Source organism: Anomalospiza imberbis, chromosome 8 (assembly GCF_031753505.1).
Source record: "Anomalospiza imberbis isolate Cuckoo-Finch-1a 21T00152 chromosome 8, ASM3175350v1, whole genome shotgun sequence".
NCBI lineage: Eukaryota > Metazoa > Chordata > Aves > Passeriformes > Viduidae > Anomalospiza > Anomalospiza imberbis.
In genome coordinates this window covers 28,404,519-28,424,335 of record NC_089688.1, presented here as the reverse complement: position 1 = coordinate 28,424,335, position 19,817 = coordinate 28,404,519, and the positions used below count along the sequence as shown (strand labels likewise).

General features: G+C 36.3%; 1 protein-coding gene across 2 annotated transcripts in view; it reads right to left on the bottom strand.

The window, feature by feature from the left end:
• The window catches only part of ATRNL1 (attractin like 1), a 431,792-nt gene that overhangs the window by 33,138 nt on the left and 378,837 nt on the right, over positions 1 to 19,817 (bottom strand). For both annotated transcript variants that reach the window (XM_068198162.1, XM_068198160.1), the window contains one exon: positions 15,424 to 15,538. In XM_068198162.1, the coding sequence (XP_068054263.1) occupies positions 15,424 to 15,538 (115 nt within the window). The remainder of the gene's footprint in view (positions 1 to 15,423; positions 15,539 to 19,817) is intronic.

Here is a 19,817-nt window from a genome sequence, read left to right as displayed (position 1 = left end):
AAATCCTGCATGTTTTGAATTTTTCATAGGGTCTGTCACAGGCCAGAAGTGCAAAGTGGCCTCCCATAAGTGTAGAAAAATTACCTATTCTAAAGATGGTAAAACGAAATTCTGCATCCAGTGAAAAAACCTGAATCTTAAATGCTTGACATGGTTTCTGTCTGTTTATTTGACTATCTGGAATATTTTCATGTACCTACCATCAAAGAAAAAAACCAATAATTTATGATGAGAAGATGCAGGAGAATAGTGCTTTCTAAAAATCTGTTTTCATAGCACTATTGATCAATGGAGTAGAATCAGAAAAAGCATCACTGAAGCACAGTATCAGGGAAACAGCATTTGAATAAAGCTCTAGTTGCCCAATAATGAGTAGTGAAAGTTTATTACAGAATTCCTTAGTATTATCCTGACTGAATAAATTATCAGATTATAAATTTCTACAAGCTTCTTAGGGGACAATCTTTATCCCACAGGTAAGAATTACTTGAATAAATTACAAATTCCCTGGTGAATGAATTATGCATCCTTGTAAGCAAAACGTACATCACACACCCTAAATTGCCATACACCACTTCTGCTGGGATGCAAGCCACACTTGCTTCCTAAGACAAATTTCTCTTCATTAAAAGGAATTTTCATTGCACCTTGCTACAAAGTGCCACAACCCTACAGGAAGAAATAACTGATCGCTGCTGGCTGGGTGTACCAGACGTGAATCATTGACTCCACTGTGGATGGAAAGAGATGGGCATGTGTGTGGGAAGAAGGAATTAAAGCTCAGGGCCAAGATCTCTGCAGGAAAGCCTAAAAATAGCCAAACAGAAGAAGTGTGGAGTAAGATTTCTGGTTTCAGTGTCAAGTCACTCAGTAAAGTTAAGATTTGGGAAGGAGAAAATCTGAATCAACCACAGTTTTGATTTTCCTGTCACTCTACAAATCCTGAATATTGCCCAGGTTCAGAATTACAGTGTCCCAGATCACACACCTCTCATTTTAGGCATGCCAGCCTTTGACTGTAGCAGACAGCAGTAATTAACAGTGTAGGAAGGAAGGATATTGTGCATATATAAAGGGCAAATTGAAGAAGAGGCTGAAAGAGAACGTGGTACTCTGAAAAAAAAAATGCTGCTGAATGATTGGTATCATTTCAGTAACATTTTCTTGTAAAATACTCAGTTTCCCCCTCCATCCCTCAGTATTCTACCCTCCTGCTGTACCTGTCTTTGCACGGGCATAATCTAGACAGCTGATACAAAGCAATCAGGTCTAGAAAACATGACCTTCACCAGTTTGGATGAACTGGGATTATTTTGATATAGAGGAAGGTGATAGACTGTAGGCAGAAAAATATAAATGTCTGTAGAGAAAAGGAGGGAAGGAAATTATCTTTTTTCCATGCTCATTTTGGGCATCATAAAAAGTAATGGGCTTAAACCATAGCAGAGGAAATTTAGGTTAACCACTAGGAAAGCTTTTCTAACAGGAATGTATGGGGCAAAAAAATTTCCTAGGTAAGAAGGAGAAAGTCCATTTTTGTATGCTTTTATGACCAGGTTAGACAAACATCTGCCAGAAATAGTTTACATGCAGCTGATACTGCCATGAACAGGGGAGATGGGAGTAAATGATCTCTAAAAGTCCTTTCCAGCCTTATTTTTTTTATGATTCTGTAATCAGCTTTGAAAGGAGCTTGGCATCACTCCTGTTGAAAATAATGGGAGATTACAGAGTGTTCTGTAGTGGCATTCCAGATTTCCTCCAGTAGAAACCAAGGTGGAACTGTGTGCATTTCATTGGAGGGAAGTGGGACCTGGAGCTCCAGTAGCTGCAAGAAGGGTGGTAATTTATACCTAACTGCATTTGTCACACTCAGTATCTTGCATTGCCAAGGTCTTTAAAAAGCAGAAGAAATTTGATGCCTCTTTCAGGCCATTCTTCAGATTCTGTTCTGAACTGAAGCTGATGAGTAGCTGATAATGTTTCTTAGGTGGATGAGTAACTGCTTTTAATGCACTGTTTCACATAAATTAGAACTTTCTCTACTCTGAATATTATTCCAAGCATATATTCTTAAATCATCAGAAAACAGTAAATTAAATGATAGATTTTAATTTTAATCTAAGGCACCATTTAAAGCTACACATAATTCTTCTCCCATATCAGTCAGAGCAATGCTCTGACACAGCTCAGATGTGGCTCCCTGTGCTTCCAGCCGTGGTTTGCTGTTTTCTGAAAAACAACCCCCCATTTTTTTCATCCTTTACATATACAAACAGAATTTATTCAGAGGTTATTTCTTCAGCATTCAAATTTGGAATGCAACTATTACAATCTCCAGAAATTGTGAAGAAAATTTCATCTGAAGTTCACTTTTATATTTAGCTAATTTTTTACCTCATGACCAGCATTCTTTTGTTGCTTCCCCAGGAAAAGATGCAGCCTATTCTTGAATTTAATGTGTTATGCTGTAATAGCTTGTAGTGTAACTTGTTATGCCTTTTGCATATTGATACATTTTCAGGTAACCAAAATATCTCTACAAAAACTTCATTGTGTACTCCTAGCTGCAATGTGCTATCAAAGATTCCTTATCTATTCCATCATGATGACTAATCAGTATTTCTGTACTGTGGACAAAGATTCCTGCATTAGTATAGTTGACAGGAATCATTTTTCTGCAGAAAGAATAACAGATTAATCTGCTTTTCCCTGAGAAAAAAAAAAACAACCAAACAAACAAGAAGACAGAACAACAGAGTATCTTATATATTTAGATACTGATCTGAAATTTCATCAACAAATAGTGAAGAAGAGTCCTTATCCTTGACTCAAACATTTCTGCTGAGGCAATGCAGACATCTGAAAATTAATGACTGATATTAGGCACTAAACCATGCTATGAACTATTGCTTGGATATTTTTCTATTACACTTACAACAGTGAATCTGAGAACAACTCAAACATTGTGCATTTATTCCCACAACATCCTCACAAAGTAGCATTCCCATTTTACAGAGAGCATAAAGAAAGGCCATGTATTCATAAACACACAGGGATCTGGTTAGCAGAACAAGGGCTAAAATCTACTCTGAGTGCAAATTCCAGTAGATGCAAGTCCCCACGAGGATTTTCTCACTTTTTGATGTGATTAACTACAATCAGCCACCTAAAACTTCCACCTCCAGTCAGAGAAACCATTTGAGTACAGAGTAAATTCTGCTGAATTTACTCAAATTCCACTGTTGTGTGAATTGGAGCCTAAGGAGGCAGATACAGCTGCAAACACTCAGGAAGGGGAAGGGTTGTGGGGGAATGGACAACACAAACCTGAAGCAGTTTTGTACCTGGGAAAAGTGCCCTGAATGATGCTCCCAGGGACAAGTCTGAAAGCCTTGAACTGCAGTTATGGGTTTCATGCTGCTACATCACTGTCAGAGGGTGAGGATAAGGAAGGTTACCCTTTGATCACTGCAATCCAACTATTCTGCCTTCCAGGGTTTGCCCTGTGGCAAGGCACCAGATATTTCACATCCCACTTATAGTCAGATGCACTCAAAAGAAGCTGAGAACACTGAGTACTTGACAGAAGACACTTCAGACTGTGTATCACTGGATTGTGAATTATAAGTAATAAATACACATATATAAATAGTACAAATTAAGATAGCTACATTGTCATTCTAAACTTTCCTTGATCATTTCATGTTGAGTCACTCTCAATCCTAAATATAGTTTGCCATTGTCATTTTCTTTTTAATTTTTCCCTTACACCCTAGCATGTTTTGAGCATTCAAGACAACTTTCTTGAAATGAAAGACTTAAAGTGACAAGAGTCTTTTTCAGCCACTGTTCAGATCCATACTTCCTGCTTAGAAATCTGAAGGATTCACTTAATACTAACATTTTTCAGACCCAAAGATTTTAGTAAGAGTAGGTCTATAAAGAGGGATTCTTTTAGAAGTAATTCACACACAGGTACTAGTTTGAAATGTCCCTCTTTTGGATGGATTATTTTGTCTGTCCTCTTCCCATATTAACAAGCTATCAGTCATTTTCAAGCTCATTTTCTCCAGTTTGAAAAATATATGCAGTTTAGTGTGTGATTTAATTGCCAGGTCCAATAACATTCACAGAAGCCTAATTTCATCTCATGTTATATTCTAGTTATTTTCATTTTTTAAATAGATTTAACTGACCCTTGGATTTTTAGTTTGGAATTATTTTAAAATAATTATTTTCAACAGCCTGGTTTTATTTTATGAACCTGCTAATTTTGTATGTCCAAACGTACTCTTTCTCATTGTCTCTGCAGCAAGTCATATTTACTGTATTTTTAAGAAAGAGCATTTTTAAGAAAAATCAACTTCCAACCTTTTTTTTGTTGTTGTTATTATTATTTTTTAACCTAAGGAATTGCAGATGTGATATGAGAGAAACCCACCCATCTAGTGCTAGTACAGAGTAGTGCATCCTGCAGAAATTTTTGAAGTAGCTCTGCACTCAGGCATGATTCACCAGGCTGTACAAGTTCTGACAGCCCTGCTAGGCTCCAAATCATTCCCTAAACAGCATTTGGTGGTTTCCACACTGTCCCCCAGTTCATGTCCCACAAAGACTTAGTCATCTGGAGGCACCATTTAGGTGGTGCTGTGTGTGGGCACTGTGCCATACTTAGATGCCAAAGGATGGTGCAGGGAGATGCAGAACTCAGCCCTGGGCTTGTACAGACAGCACTGACCTGGATTGGCTGTACCCCTACAGGACAGGAGCTGACACATGGCTCTCTCTGGAATATATTCCCTATACCTCTCAGTCCCAAAATTATGAAGCAGAACTATGAGAGGCATACAGATAAGAGAAGCTGAGAATTTATCACAGTAAGACATTTGTCATAACTAGCATCAACCCTTCTCTAACAATCATGACCTAATTAACACAAAGCCAGGACTCTCAGCTACCTCTGGGTGCTCTGAGTTAAGATCTTTGCTGGGTTCAGACCAGTTCCTTCAAAAGGACATTTCCAGTGATTGTACTGTGACAGAGAAGTTCATCCACAACCAGAAAGGATGTGGACAATAATTGAGTTCACTGTTGGAAACTCATGGGACTACAGAGACTACAGGGACTAAAATATCCTTTTAAGATGCATAGTATCCCTAAAGTATCTTTTTAAGATGTATATCCTCATTTTGCTATTCAGCTTTACTAACAGAAAGAACTATCTGAACTTTAAACCTTATTTCTTTTTGTTTGTACTTACAATAGTAATTGAATACATAGAGCACGAGAGGGGTTCATTCCCCATCCCTCATCTTAAAAATATTACATACTTACTAGTAATATTAGTTCATTTGTGCCCATAAGCTTTAAAGCTTTCTACAATAGTTGTGCAATACTGATTGAAAGGGGTTAGATCAAATTATTCCAGAAATTGAACAGCTCCAAACTTTTAAGAGCTACTTTTAAGTAAGAACCGTCCCTATCATGCTTTTAAACTGCTAACAACAGAAAGCCCTGACATTCTTCTGTCAACATTTTCCTGAACCACAAATTGCTCATGCATTAGAAATTCACTTGAAATGGCATAAAAAGGCTGTGAAGTAAATGTAGTCCTGAAGCCTGGGTCTGCAAGCCAGTGTAATTTCAGAAAACGCCATACAGGCTGTAAAGACAGCAGATGCAAGGACTGAATTTAACTACATATGATAACTCAATTTATTTTCTCTGTAGTCTAGTAACTCAATAAGTCTTTAGCAGTTTTGTAAATAAACAGATGGATGCCATCAAATGCCAAAGAATGATAAATCTGATTGGTCTCTGCATAATTTTGGACAGCTTTATCCCAAAAACAGGCAGTAGAAGCATCTTACTCCAAGAGTGTGATAAAATAAATATGGGAAGGTAGATTATGGGCAATTGCTTTGTTCCAGTAATGAATTAAACTTTCCATGATGCCAGGACTAAGAATCAGGACAGATCCCAATGTAATTATTTTTAGTTGAAGATTGATTTCTGTTGATTAAGGAAAAAAAAAAAAATCTGCTTTTCCAGGGATTCAATGTTAGAGTAAGGAGAAATAGGTGATGGGACCCCTGCTGAAAGATTTAATTCATATACAACTTTAACTTTGAAAGGTTTATGGTTCTTATTTAGCTGTAAGCCATCTGCTCCACATAGTATGTGTTGACTGAATATAAAACCAGACCACCAATTTCACATAGGAAGGACACTTATCATCCAGTCCACCACTTGCACGGGGATTTGTTCACTTTGCCTAATTTTGCACCTCTAACTAGACATCTGTTGAATTCTCAAAGTTTAAGAGCACAAAATTTAGAAAGGTGCTCTGTTAGATTGAGGTGTACATTCACATGGCCCCTGCCCATTTTCCATGTAAGAAACACTTTGTGCTAGGAGGAGAACAAGATGCTGCTTTACAGCATTATCTGATCATCAGTGTTTCCACTTGTGTAAAATATTAAAATATTTTTTCCCATGAGATTTCCATTAAAAACTGCATAAGTATTGTATAACCTCTCAGCAAAATTCTGAAGTGAGAAATTCCCATGTTTGCTAGTTGCTTTTATATTTTTTTTCTTTTCCTTTCCTTTGTCAATGTCTGTATCATTAATGTCAAAAGAAGAAAAGCACACTATGATTTCTTTCAACCAGGGAAAGCTTAGCCTTGCAAAGGGCCTAAGGCTCTGCCTGGGAAACAATGAAATTTGAAGACCTAAGTTTACAGCTTTTTAAATTCAGAAAGCCTACAAAAATGACTAAAAAGCATCAAGCAACGAAGTAGGCTGTCATTTGCAGGCAACGACATGTAAGAGCTAAACAAGAATTGTCAAAAGTCAAGGTGAGTCACACCTGGCAAAGGTTTAGTACCACAAACATCCAGGATTTTCACTGCATATAACTAAGAGGCCAAAACAGGACAGAGTCATGATGTAGAAAGAACGAAGCAGAGATTAGGTGTTTTCTAGATATTGTCCCAGGTGTGAATTTGAAGGTTTTTGAGGGAGATAATGTTTATCAAAAACGTTACCATCAATATTGATAATGGAATGAGGATATGGAAACAGACGAAACAGAAGTTTTATGAAATGACATTAGGGCAATCAGAACACTAATTCTGTAAGAATACCAGAAAACAAAGGCTGGTAACAGGGAAATTTAATAATCTGTCATGTCAGATGCATACAAATTGAGATCAGTAACTGCTGTTTCTTTCAAACTAAATATTGTCTCGATTCAAGGAAAAGTATATTCAGTTATTTACTGATCTATTAATCAGACTCTGCTTTGAGGTACTTTGCCAGAAGGAATAATTAAAGGCAGGTAAATGGAAAACAGGTCAAAATGCAACAACATTTCATCAAAGATTGTGCCAGAATCCCCTGACAGTTTTCTACAATAAGTTAGATGATTTGCTGGGAAAGAACATGCAGAATATTTCCTAGATTTCTGAAATCTTATAATGTTAGAATTTATCAACAGATAAATTATCAAAGGAGAAGAGAGAGGAGTTAAGGAGAGTGAATAATGGCATGAAGGAGAGAAAACAGAATAGTTTTGAAGAGAAAGAAGGCTGATGAAGGTGTAACATGGAAACAAGTGTCATACTCTTTCCTGTTCATTTTTGTTTTCATTAAAGAGCTTGGCATTAATGTAATTAAATTAAATCAATGCAAACATTGTTATGTATCATCAATACAGAGATGGCTTAGAATATAATCCAGAAAAAGATGCATGACCCCAGAACTTGAGCAATATACATGTACTCAGATTGAACAGCAGAATTCAAATCCACGTATTTTGGAAAAAAACCAGAAATTTACACTCTAAAAGTTGACAGTTCAAGGAAGAAAGTAAGCTGGCTGCAGAAATATCAAGTTGGAATGGAAGGAATAGTGTTTTTAAAAAGTAAATGTTAAAAGGAAGACAGCAACAAAATGTTAATGCCACTGGGCAATGCCAGATGGGCCTTCACATGGCACTTTGAGTACAAATCTGGTCATGCAAGGTAAAAAGAGATGAACTGAGGCTAAAACTGGGACAAAGCACTACAAAGGTGTTCAGAAGACTGAAGAACAGGTTTAGAGTAGACCTCATTTTCCTTGGCAAAATGAAGGTGGAGATAAGATCTGATGTGTTAAAAACACTGTGGGTGATGGAGGAAAATAGCAGAGCCCCAGGTACTGCAGCTGATGGTGAGCAGGCAGGTATGGTTGAGGGCTGGTGTTTCTTTCCAGGTTAGAGCCTTTGATCTGAAGGTTTGGATCCTAGAGCATCTGTTTTTGGCCAGAAGCTTTGGATCATGAGCATTCATCATTGCATCTCCATTCCCATGACAATAGGAGAGAGGAAACCATTAAATTGTCACCTGGATGCAACCTGACAACAGCTCAGACAATCTCCCCACACAGAGGAAGAGATGGACATGACTGCACTTACACTTCACAGTGTTCAGACTTTTACACCCTCTTCAGACATTCGTTCTGCTCGCTTTATGCAACTAAAACTGAAAAAAAACCCAAAAGAAAAAAGTATTTCTAATACTCTGGAGAAACAGTGACAGTTTTGGATTGAAAAATGAATAACTAGTTGTCAAAGAAATGTTCACAGTACTTAACAGTTTTTATTAATATGTCTCATTTTATTGAGTCCCTCTAGGGCAGCAAATCCAGTGATAAAGTTGTAAAACAACCCTCTCCACCTCCTCTATTCTCCTGCTCTCTCCCTTTTTTTTTCTTGTCTTTTTACCTTTTTCAGCTGATGGCTCCACAGCATGCAGTTTTTACTGTCCAATCAATAAATTACTTTTGCCAAGATGTGTGGAAGACACATTGCTAGCATTATACTGCATGTTCTTCATATTAAAATGTTTATGTCCTTTCCAAGTATATTCTTCAGAATTTAAAGGAAGCAAGTTTCTATGGCTAGAACGATGTAAAAGCTAATTCATTACAGAACCACCTAAAATTCTGTAAAAGAGCAGACAAAATCAATACCTCATTCTTCATCACTTACAAAGCCTTCTGTGCTAAGAACCTCTGTACTTTCCAAGTAGAATTTATCCTGCACGTTGCAGAAGTAACTGCTCTGGGTTTGGGCTGGAGAAGGGGTGGTGGTGGCTAGCAGGTCTTATTATCTACTTTGTTTTTGCTATTGCCATCAATATTTTTTAAGTACTCATCGGCACCATCTGCCACTTAACCACTGTGTTCTTTTCACAGTGTCAATACTATAAACACAGTCTGCTCCCTCATCTGATGCAGTGCAGAAGGATGGAATTAGGCAGAAAATAGTCACTCCAAAAATAGGCCTTACTGCTCAAAAGGAAGCAACTCCTTCAGTAAAATGATCTTGGGAAGAGATGATTTTAGTTTATACCAAGTCTTAGAGCTATTTTGTTAAGCATCTCCAGCTAACTGAAAAGAGTCCTGGATTTTACAGTCTCTCAGTGTCAGTAAATTGAAGATACTGCTTAATATACTAATTAGGAGTTTAGTTTTAGTTGTAATCATTAAAAGTCTTACAAAGACTATTTTGATTTTCTCCCACAATGTTAATGTTTTCTATTTTTTTTTTTGAGCATTTAACTGGCATCATGTTGGTAACTAATATGGAATATCCCTCAAGAAATTACCAAAATTACATTTCTATACAAAATGCTCTAGCTATGCCTCAGATTAGAGAGAAAGATTAAATCCAGTCTTCACACAGTCTAAACAGTAAAAGGAAACTCAAATATTTCTGTTCCCCACTGAGTCTTTTATAATATTCCAGTTTATCTGCAGAGCTTCTGGTCACATGAACATGACTGTGCAACTTTGCATAATAAATAAAATGCCTGACTCACCCCTGTATTTTAACACAAGTTCTAGACATCTGCACCATTTTTGTGTAATACAAAAGTTCACTCATTTCTACTTAGCTAGAACTTCAGAGGAAATAAGAGAACTGAGATTTTTTTGTTTTGATATTTCATTTTTTGAGAAATCTTGCTATTCCTGATGGGGGGAGGTGTCTCTTCTAGGGATGTTGTATAGTTACTTTTGCTCAGTTTTTTATAATGTTTTCTCTGTTTACATGCCACTTTATCCTACCTAAATAGTACTGTTAGATTACAAATTTAAACTATACTTTGGTAAATCAATGTCCATAAAACAGCAAATAATGAAAGTAAGTCAATATTTTGTCTCCAAAATTACAGAGGAGAATCTAGAGAAGTGGATTGCTATGGAACAAACAACAGGATGATGCACAGAAATAAGTTTGCTTAAATAAAAAGTAGGGCCTTACTTTGTAAGGCCTGATAAGCCAGTTGGGAAAAATAGAATGTAGAATTATGTTTGTTTTGATCTAGACATCTATCATTTTTCAGAGTTCCTTTTTCCTTTCGCAATATCAATTTTAGGTTTCTTTTTCAGATGTTTAGGAATCTAAACAATCAGTTGTGAATATCTTCCTGTTTCTCTGTCTGCCCTCACTTTTCCTCTCCCCCCTTTCAGTATTCACAGTTTTTCTCCACTGAAGCAGAGATTCAACCCTCCTCTGTGTGTCTTAAGGACAGTGTATTTTCTGCTACATCTTTCACTTATATTTTTCTGCAGGAAAATCTATACTCATCCTTGTAGCACTACTGACTTTATTGGGTTATTTTGCAAGTATGAAAGGAGTGTGCAAAGGAATGTGTTTGTAGCAGGTAGAAATTCATGAGATTTACATGCCCCAGTGTATGTCTGCAACCAGTTCTGCATACTGAGAGAGGTACACATATGAAGCCACTCTACAAATGAAAAGCCATAAGCTATGGTTTTGTTTCCAAGGGTCAGAAAAATTGAGCAATATAATTAAATATAATACTCTATAAAAACTATTAGTTAATTCATATTTATGTTAATGTGCCTCTTATGATATGCATTAGGTTTTTTGTATTTTAATCAGAGAAAATTATAAATACAATCAGGAAAGCCTTGTTACTGTTTTCAACCAGAGCTAATTGTCTTGTAGAACACTTAATGAGTCATTATTCATTATGATGGTGAGGACAGGGAAGGCAGATGGCATGGTAGTTTTATTGATTCTGTGATCCTACTGTAGCTTGCTGATTAAGTAGGATTGAACACCACAGTTAGTGTGGCCAGAATTAGACAAAATTCTGCTTTGAGAGTCAAGGATATCAGACAGGAACTTTCAGATATCACTGTTTGGAGGCCTGACATCCAATTTTACATTTATAACAACAGAATATTGCACGCGGTCTTCCATTTCAACTTCCATTTAAATTCCAAGTGTTATTTGATGGGTTAAGTTGGATTCACCTCATCCTGTCATAACCATGGAGGTGTTAAAGATCTACTAAGGCTTAGCAGAGAGTGTCATTTGTGCACATCTGCAGAGACCATTCAGCTCACTGCCTCAATAGGGAATTTCTTCTACTGGGTGCTCTATCACTTTTACCCTCTTGGTAGATAGGCAAGTGCTGCTGTGTGAAAGTAAATAATTCAGAAATTACACCCCTTGATTCTGAATTATTTTGAAATGGTTTAATGTTCTCATTTCTCTTTGTGCTTTACAGCACAAAGTGGCCTTTTCCCAGAATGATGCAAACATGGTTTTATAAACTTATTGTACAATAACTCAATACCTCAAAGCATGGGATTTAGTTGGCTTTAGTAGTAATGATGACATGGTCACAGTTCTTTTAACAGAATTTATCACATTACCAAGCTACTGTTTCTGTATTGCCCAATATATCACCAGTGCTGTATGAAGACCTTGAAGGAGTTATTCTTGGGCCTTCCACTGCTGATAATTCATAGGCACCTTCTTCTGCGTTGTTATATATTATCCTCTTTTTTTCTGGTCTAACCTGTTTTGTTCAATCCCCTTTGCAATGTATAATTTAGTTCTTTCTAGAGAACGGTTGCAGCTGCTCTCATTATTAGATCTGCTTTGATATCAAGAAGAGTTTAAGCTATTTAAATCATGGGGTCAGCAATAAAAGATGATCTCAAGCTTCCAGTGTATCATAAAACTTGTAAGTCACATATGAACTACACTGATGCATTTGTACTGATAGACATGTGAACCCTACAGACAATTGCTATTTTTCCGGACCCTCTAATTTTAATTCTGATTACACAGGTACAATGCAGTGAACAAGATAATTGAAGAATGAAGAAAGCACACGCTCTATCAGTCAATCCAAACTGAGAAATTTAACTTAATGCTTTGCATTGATCATTCTAATTTAAACTTTGTCTCTAATTTCTTTCACTTAAAAACAGTTACTTCAGTTACCTCAGAGAAGTATAATTGAACTGTTAGCTTACACCCAAAAGAAAATGGAAGGTCTGTGTAACACCTAACCTACCATGACGGCAACATTTTGTGACTTTCCAGATCTTCAGGAGGTTTAATTCTACAAATAGCTGCATCATTGAAAAAATCCATTTTTAAAACACAAATCACAATAACTAGTGTTTCTTCTTTTTTGCAATAAATTAATTTTTATCAATACTTTGACTGACTCTATGTGATAAATCGGTATAAAATCTATCCTAAATCACAAATTACTTTTAACCAGTTTAACTGTTAAACTTACAGAATTAGGCCTATGAGTATTTTCTGCAGGAAGCAGAGAACACACAGATCTGCACTGGGACATATGGTCTCTCCTAGAAAAGTTTTTTGCCATGCATAGCCTTTGGCCAAAGCCCACCATCTGCAGCTTCAACTTTTCTTCCAGCTCCTGGTAAAGGTGAAGTACAAAACATATGCTTCACCGAGCGTAACCTTTACATTAGGGTTCAGTTTATTCATTGGCTTGTTGGGTTGCTTTTGGGTTTTTTTCTTTTAATACTCAGAGACTTTTTTCAACAAAATATTCATTAATGTAAAACCCAGAAAAGAAAACTCAAATTCAGAGCTTAAAAAATTAGGTATACAACTAAGAACTCCAGTGGAGCATAGATTAGTTATCTATGTAAAGAATTTGCTTCCTCAGTTTTGGAGAAAATGCTGGACAATAAAAATACAGGTATTCCCTTCTTATGTTTGGGACATATGCACAGAAGGAACAAATGCCACGCTCTCCCAGTGTGAACTGGGAATGAGCATCCTTGATGTATCATTTAAACAAAGGTGCTTGACACACTGTTAGTCCTTTCCTAGAATGATCCCAACGAGCTGGAAAATGGCTGTGTGCAAGTAATAGAGGACTCTAATATTATTTGGCAAGACATAATTACTGAACACACGACTTCCACCTCAATATCATTGGTTTTGTCTAACTTAGGTCATAACTGCATAAAGAATGTGTGTACTGCTCAAAGTTTCCACAGCATTTCCAAAAACTTAGCAGTGCTCACAGCATCTGCTCCCAGGCAGCCCAGGGTGCTGCAGGACAGGAATTAGCAGAGCTACAGGAATGCCAACAAACTTGCATAATAGCCCCTGCCTGGCCTAGGCATGGTTACATAGAGCAATCCATGAGCACCAAAACTCATCATGCAGAAGAAAATAATTATTACAGCCACATAATCTAATAGACTCTAATGGTTGAACCAGTATGGCTGAAGAGCTCAAGCATTTCTATTTGCTTTTGACCCCGAACAAAGTGAAAGTTATAGGACTAAATAATTTATCTATTTTGAAACACTAAGTGGCTGACAGGTACCATAATAACAAATGGAAGAATAGCATTCCAAATATATGCCTACAAAGCTGGTGGAAGGTAAAGCAAGGAGAAGACAGAACATAACAGGAGGACAAAATGTGTTTATAAAAGAGGTGCATTCTTTCACAGGTTGAGAAACATGCAAAATGACACAACTGATGTGTTGTGGAACCCTAGTCCTGTTTCTAAACATTCATACCTTCCAGGCTTTAAACACAGCAAAGATCAGCAATTACTTTTCAAAGACTCCCTTATATGGTAAATAGAAGCTGATTATGAAAAACCTAAATGAATACATTTTTACTGTCAAGATGCACATTATAGGTAAATTTGAAAACAACAAAAACAGTCCCTCCAAAAACATTTTAAGCTTCAATTTCAACAATTACTTTTAATTTCCTTTCATAATGTTTTTTCTTGTTGCAAGACTATAAACACCTTCATTTCTTTTTCATTTCCTTGAAACACGAACAGGGAATAAGCTAAACATCCTTACTCTCTCATTGCTCTCTTCAGAGCACTTACATTTATATATTTCTTCCAGGAAATGGATTTGACAAAGCATCAGTAACACTTTTATTTTCATAGCACTTCCAAAAATGATATTCCAAGCCATAAACAGCATTTTAAGAACTAAGTCCTCATCTCAGAACTCAGAGGGAAAAAAATGTAACACCCCTCACCCTCAAAAAATGAACTAAAACTCCCAAATAAATAACAGATAGTGATCAGACCAAAAGAACACCCAGCTGAGCTTATTTCCAACATAAGTCAACTGAGTTTGCCCTCATCATTACTCAATACTTTTTAATCTCTTAAATGGATTTTTGAAGGTTAAAAGGATATCTCCTTTAGCTCTTAATGATAAAAGTTAGCCTGAAAGCATATTTTCTGGTTTATTCCTGCATTTTGGGCACATACCATGCAGTCTACTATTCCTTACAAAGGTGTTCATCTTGGCTCCAGCTCGAGTGAAGTCTGAATGAGTAAACTGGTCACATGTGTAGTGTCACATTACAGTCTACATTTTCTTGTCATGGCTCTTTTGTATCACATCATTGTAGGCAGTTATTTAGAGGATTTTAAAGGTGCAGGTCGGTATTTTATGAGAATTTTTTTGTACAACGATCTAGCAAAGAAGGTAGGTCACCACAAGAAGTGCTTCCAGATAATGCAAGTGCTACTTTAAAATGAGCTGGGATCACTTCCAAAGTGAACACCTCCCTACAGAAGCATTCACTCACACAATTCCAGGTTTTGTCTGACAGGCATTCTGGGAAATACCAGTATTTTAATTGAGTCCCAGCCAGCAAAGGGTTGGGATTTATGGTGCAAACTAGACTACACTAAATTTTAGCCTGAAGTGAAAATACTCACTGGTATTCCCTGTACAGCCTCATTTACAGCAGCTGGAACTGAAACCATGGAAGTGGCTGCATATGATTTTTTTTTTCCCTGAGAGACAATGTTGGAGCATATTGACATGCACAGGTACTGCTTCAGGAAGTCCTAATGAAATGTGGCTGGCTTAAACACTGGGCTTTTTATTTGGATACAACACCAAATTCCCAAGAAAAATGCAACGCTGGGGCTAAACTTAACATCAGCTTGACAGAGCAGCTCCTCGTATCCATCTGCTATGCCATTATTTTGGATCTGTGAGGGTGATTTTGCCCAGGCAGAGTTTAGGAGGAGACAGACAGACACAACAGCCACCCCAGCAGCCTTACCTGACTGCCCGGGTGGTGGAACTCCAGATGCTCCCCTGGGCAGACACAAAAACACCGTCAGGACGGCGGCTCTGTTTCCTGAGCACGGCTCGATGGCAATCGGCTTAGGAGCACCCTGGAGAAGGAAGACACCCAGGTTAACCTTTGAGATTTCCATTCCATTTTTACTTGTGCACCTTTAGGTTTTTTTAAGGCACAGTGTAAAGGTGGGAAGATATTTTTTCCTTTGCATTTAAACAGATTGCCCGAACCATGTTAATTGACTTAAAAATGGACACTGGCAGCCCCCGCTGCAGATCTAACCAAACAAAAAATAAATCATCATAAGGACAACAAAATTTTACTAATTTTATGGCTTGATAAATGTATTAATATCAAATTAAAGCTTAGAAAACAGCAAAATCTTTTGATATACACATTGGTATCTGACAGTAGCCAACTTCCCCATCTCTATTAAGAAGTATCCATATGAAAGAATTCCGCTTCAACAATATCCATTACCTAGCCTGCCTAATGCCAAAACTATTAAAATGAGTGCAAATCTACATTATATACCAATAGCTAAAGATAGTCAATCCCTCTTGAGAGCCCTAGACCAGGAATTCTGCCTTCTCCCTGTCTGTCCTGCTATAGAAAGAATTTCTTCAAGGCAGGACCTTCCTGATTCTTTTTGCATAAGCAAAATAAAGGTGCAGTGCTATTATATTTAAAAATGCTTAGAAACTCTCTGAAAATGTTGCCTGTGTGATAATCACCTTGCTTTATCTTCTATAAAGCTATGATAGTAGTGGTGTTGATGGCAGGGGGTTTGTGCCATTACCAAACTTCATTAACTATATAATTAAATTTGCAGCTAGCTTTCAACTAAATGGTTGCTACCATATTGTTCTTGATTTACCAAGGACAGTAGGAGCTGAGAAAATAAAGCAAAGCAGTCCACAAAGGCACAGAATAATAAGTTTTTAAGATGACAATTTACAATGTATCCACATTTTCATGTTTCCAAGCTTTGTGTTCACTCAGAGATAGGCATTTCACTGCTGAGAGCTTAAACATTTAGTCAAGCACTAAAGATATTTCTAAAAACATTAGGTCAAAATCAGCATAAGCATTTCTTTCTTTTTCTGTTTGTAAATTTTCTAAATGTCTCTCATGTTCCAAGGAAAAATAGGAGCTCAACATTTTGATTCAAAATTCAAAGCCAGAAAACTTTCTATTTACATAAAAAATGCAATGTATACATAAATGTCAACCGATTCCAGTATTCTAAGAAAAAAGAATAGTTTAGTCAAGTTAAATACATTGCAAAGGACTCAATATAAGGAAAACAAAGGCACTTCCATCATGTAAAGCAATAATAATTTTCTATTTTTCTACCTCCGATAAAAATTTATTACTGCTCAGTGAAAAATAGATAAATATACTTTTTTTTTTTTAACTTCATGGTCATATCTAAAAGGCATTTCTGTAGATTCTTTTAAAGATACACATTAAAGAACTTGGGTAAGCAATGACATCTAATTTAAAAATGCCATGCCATAGGCAATGACAACTTACATTCACCAAAACCCTTACCTAATGATAAAATAGAAAACTAAAACCCCAAAAGCTCCAGCTGATGTTAGTAATGCAAGCAATAGAGCATTTAAGTCAATATTCCTGACTTGTCACAACAGCAAATCAACCAACTATTTGTTAACACTAAGAAAATGAAATCTTCATTGTAAAATGTAATTCAGAACACTTTATGCAGACGCACAACTGAAAGGAACAAATTCACTGCTATGACTTTTAATTTGGTGATTATTTTCTTATAAATCCACATGATATACGTGTTAGCTGTGTTATATACACCCTTTGATCAACAGGCCCCATCCTTCTCTGTTTGAAGTTTATACTAATGCTTTTCAAAACACAATTGGAGGAAATTACTTCTGATAAATAGTCTTTCAAAGGATTTCATCCAAAAATAAAATACAGAAAGAATTCTGTGCTTTTGTTTCTTTATAAAAAAAATTATGACTGCAGAAGCAAGACATCTTATCTTAACCTCACATCATTCAGGGTCCCTAGCAAAATAACACAGTAGCATAGAGCAAATGATAATAATTTAGATAGCCCAAGGTTTGTCAGTTGTTTAAAGATAAATACATAACCATGAATCAAAGTTATTTCACAGGAACATAACATGTTCCCTGAAATGTGCCATTTATCATGCATTTTCCACAGGTTTTTTGGAAGAGATAAGGTACAAGTTTGTTTGCCCAAAGCAGTAAGCTACCATGATTTACTTGCTGGAATTATCTTTTTTTTCTTTTCCCCTTGTACAGAAAGAGACTTACATTTTTGGCAAAACCTCAAATGACAATCACAGATTAATAAAACTTTATCAGTGGAAGACATAATAAACAAACACTTCTCTGATAAACTTTTATTCCTATATTCCCTTTTTTACACACGCTATGACAGAAGGAGGTGTGTCAGCTGAGAAGGTGAAAAAGAAAGTGGCAGAAAACTATGAAGGAATAAAAGGATCAAAGAGCATATATTGTTAATATTGATAGGAAAAAAAAGAAGAGCAACCCAGAGGATATAGAAAGAATAAATAAGTGGAGAGGGTAGGGATTAAATCAGGCAATAAAAAAATAGATAATATTTTATCCACTGTTTAAGTGGATATTAATGCATTTATTCACAGAAAATAAGTATCAGGAGTCATTTTCACAGGTTCCTAGATTTTTATTAGAGAAAAGCTTCAATATTCTCCCAATATTTCCTGAAAGTCCTAAAAAGCCAAAGTTCATCTGTCTGGTGAGTTTATGAAGTGATAACAAACTTTGGAAGATTCTTTTGGATCTGTTTCATTAAGAAATAGATTTGGGCCAAATTATTTCTTTTCCTTCACAGGACAGATGACAATATTACCATTGCTGGCAGAAAAACATACAGCAGTGTACGCCATATTCATGCTTTATAAAAGAAAGCAGCAAAAGTGGTGAGTATATTTATTTAAGTATTGAAAAACCCTGCAAATCTTGCATTATTGTATTTGTCTGTTTGGGAATAAAAGAGTTGATCAGCTTTAAAAGAGTTGATCTCCTTGGTGCAGACCAAGGAGAAGCTGGGAAGGGGATTTTATCCCCCTTGGGGGGTGAGATGGGCAGCAGAGAGCAGTAGGAATTTAATGGTGCTGTGTGGACTTGTCCAGTGTCCAATCTCAAATTCTAAGCAATCTCAAAAGTGGCAAGCAGTGATATGAGAGAGGAAAAACCTGAAGAGGGGAAAAGAGCAGGAGAACAACGACTCAGGGAATGTTCATGGAGTTGCTCTAAGTGTTCAGTGTCTCCTTGGGCAAAATGCACTGAAACTTCAGCGCTGATTTGAACCTATGAAAACATTTCGTATTGTGAACACGGGAAGATGAAAAGTATGAAGAGTTTTGGTTCTATCTGTATTCCAAAAAGTGGTGCCTCTCAGAAGTGCTATAAAACTTTTGATTTTCAGTACTAAGTAATATCCCTCTATATATTTTCTTCAACAGTCTAAGTTAGGTGCATCCAATTTTTAAAAGTGCATTATTATACCATAAGACAAATACTTCACGTAAGACTAAATGGCTCCAAACTCATGCCAAAAAAGCAATTAGAAAATTGAATCAAGGAATTAAGGATTAATGTGAGCATGTTACACCTGTCAGAAGCAATAAGTATTTTGACAAGAACAGAATAAAGTTTGACAGTGTGCACAAATACAGATCTGATATATAAATCAAGTATTAAAATGCAAACAGCCATGCATTAATCACTGTAATGTTTCCTAACTAAAATGGTCTAAGTAGTACTTACAAGAATTCATTATAAATAAAACTTCAGTTCTCCTTAAAAAACAACTTGAATTATACCTCTTATTGTATTAATTAATTATGTCAATTTAAACATAATTTTTAATCATATTATTAAAACAGCATTAATCTGGTGAATTCCACACAAACAAAGCTAGATACCTCAGCAAATAAAAAATCAAATCTGTTGCAACAGGATTAGGACCAGACTCAGAATGTAAACAGCCGCTTTTCTGGATTTTTAATGTGCAAGATTTCAGAGGAGGGGAAAAAATTAAAAAAAAAAAAAAAAAAAAAAAAAGACTGTGTCCTCTGAAGAGGTAAGAGATGTGGGAAGGAGGAAACATAAAATTCAGACTGTTATATTACAAGTATGCACATCTTCATTTGCTCTCAGCTTCTGGTGCTTTTCTTAAATTCTTTGGCTGTTTTCTAAGTTACATAATTTATTTGGGACACACAAGTCTCAGATTCCAAAAAGCACTTGAGTACCCAGGTTGGGTTTTGGTCAAATTAAGTTGCTTACATGCAAATTCAAAAGCCTCAAGAACCT